We start from the raw sequence: 1667 nt of genomic DNA on the forward strand, positions 1-1667 counted from the left end.
ACAGGAGACACGTGGACAGGACTGGAGACACGCGGACAGGACAGGAGACACGTGAACCGGACAGGAGACACAACAGGAGACATGCGGGCAGGACAGGAGACACATGGACAGGACAGGAAACACGTGGACCAGACAGGCGACACATGGACAGGACAGGAGACACCTGGACCGGACAGGAGACACGACAGGAGACATGCAGACAGGACAGGAGACACGTGGACACGGACAGGAGACACGTGGACAGGACAGGAGACACGTGGACCGGAAAGGAAACACGTGGACCGGACAGGAAATACGCGGACCGGACAGGAAACACGTGGACAGGACAGGAGACACATGGACCGGACAGGAAATACGCGGACCGGACAGGAGACACGCGGACAGGACAGGAGACACATGGACAGGACAGGAGACACGTGAACCGGACAGGAGACACAACAGGAGACATGCGGGCAGGACAGGAGACACATGGACAGGACAGGAAACACGTGGACCAGACAGGCGACACATGGACAGGACAGGAGACACCTGGACCAGACAGGAGACACGACAGGAGACATGCAGACAGGACAGGAGACACGTGGACCGGACAGGAGACACGTGGACAGGACAGGAGACACGTGGACCGGAAAGGAAACACGTGGACCGGACAGGAAATACGCGGACCGGACAGGAAACACGTGGACAGGACAGGAGACACATGGACCGGACAGGAGACACGACAGGAGACATGCAGACAGGACAGGAGACACGTGGACCGGACAGGAGACACGTGGACAGGACAGGAGACACGTGGACCGGAAAGGAAACACGTGGACCGGACAGGAAATACGTGGACCGGACAGGAAACACGTGGACAGGACATTAGACACGTGGACCGGAAAGGAAACACGTGGACCGGACAGGAAATACGTGGACCGGACAGGAAACACGTGGACAGGACAGGAGACACATGGACCGGACAGGAAACACGTGGACCGGACAGGAGACACGTGGACCGGAGAGGAGTCACATGGACAGGAGACAGGTGGACCGGACAGGAAACACGTGGACCAGAGAGGAGACACGACAGGAGACATGCAGACAGGACAGGAGACACGTGGACAGGACAGGAGACACGTGGACAGGACAGGAGACACAACAGGAGACATGCAGACAGGACAGGAGACGCGTGGACCGGACAGGAGACACAACAGGAGACATGCGGGCAGGACAGGAGACACGTGGACAGGACAGGAGACATGCAGACAGGACAGGAGACGCGTGGACCGGACAGGAGACACAACAGGAGACATGCGGGCAGGACAGGAGACACATGGACAGGACCGGAAACACGTGGACCGGAAAGGAAACACGTGGACCGGACAGGAGACACGTGGACCGGACAGGAAATACGTGGACCGGACAGGAAACACGTGGACAGGACAGGAGACACATGGACCGGACAGGAAACACGTGGACCGGACAGGAGACACGTGGACCAGAGAGGAGACACATGGACAGGACAGGAGACACGTGGACCGGACAGCAAACACGTGAACCGGACAGGAGACACGACAGGAGACATGCAGACAGGACAGGAGACACGTGGACCGGACAGGAGACACATGGACAGGACAGGAGACATGAGGACAGGACAGAAGACACATGGACCGGACAGGAGACAC

At 58.8% G+C, this 1667-nt stretch overlaps 1 protein-coding gene across 1 annotated transcript; it reads left to right on the forward strand.

Moving 5' to 3' along the window:
• Positions 1–1667, forward strand: LOC124870451 (eukaryotic translation initiation factor 3 subunit A-like). The gene is made up of 2 exons (XM_047369136.1): positions 1–700; positions 793–1667. Exons 1-2 carry the CDS (start codon positions 104–106, stop codon positions 1537–1539), a joined length of 1344 nt encoding a protein of 447 aa, XP_047225092.1. The 5' UTR covers positions 1–103; the 3' UTR covers positions 1540–1667.

This window comes from Girardinichthys multiradiatus, chromosome 6 (assembly GCF_021462225.1).
Source record: "Girardinichthys multiradiatus isolate DD_20200921_A chromosome 6, DD_fGirMul_XY1, whole genome shotgun sequence".
Lineage (NCBI taxonomy): Eukaryota > Metazoa > Chordata > Actinopteri > Cyprinodontiformes > Goodeidae > Girardinichthys > Girardinichthys multiradiatus.

Coding starts and splice junctions, on each gene's coding strand:
- LOC124870451 (XM_047369136.1), top strand. CDS start 104: ATGGACAGGACAGGAAACACGTGGACCAGACAGGCGACACATGGACAG. Junction 701..792: donor GTGGACAGGACAGGAGACAC/ATGGACCGGACA, acceptor GACAGGAGACAC/GTGGACCGGAAAGGAAACAC.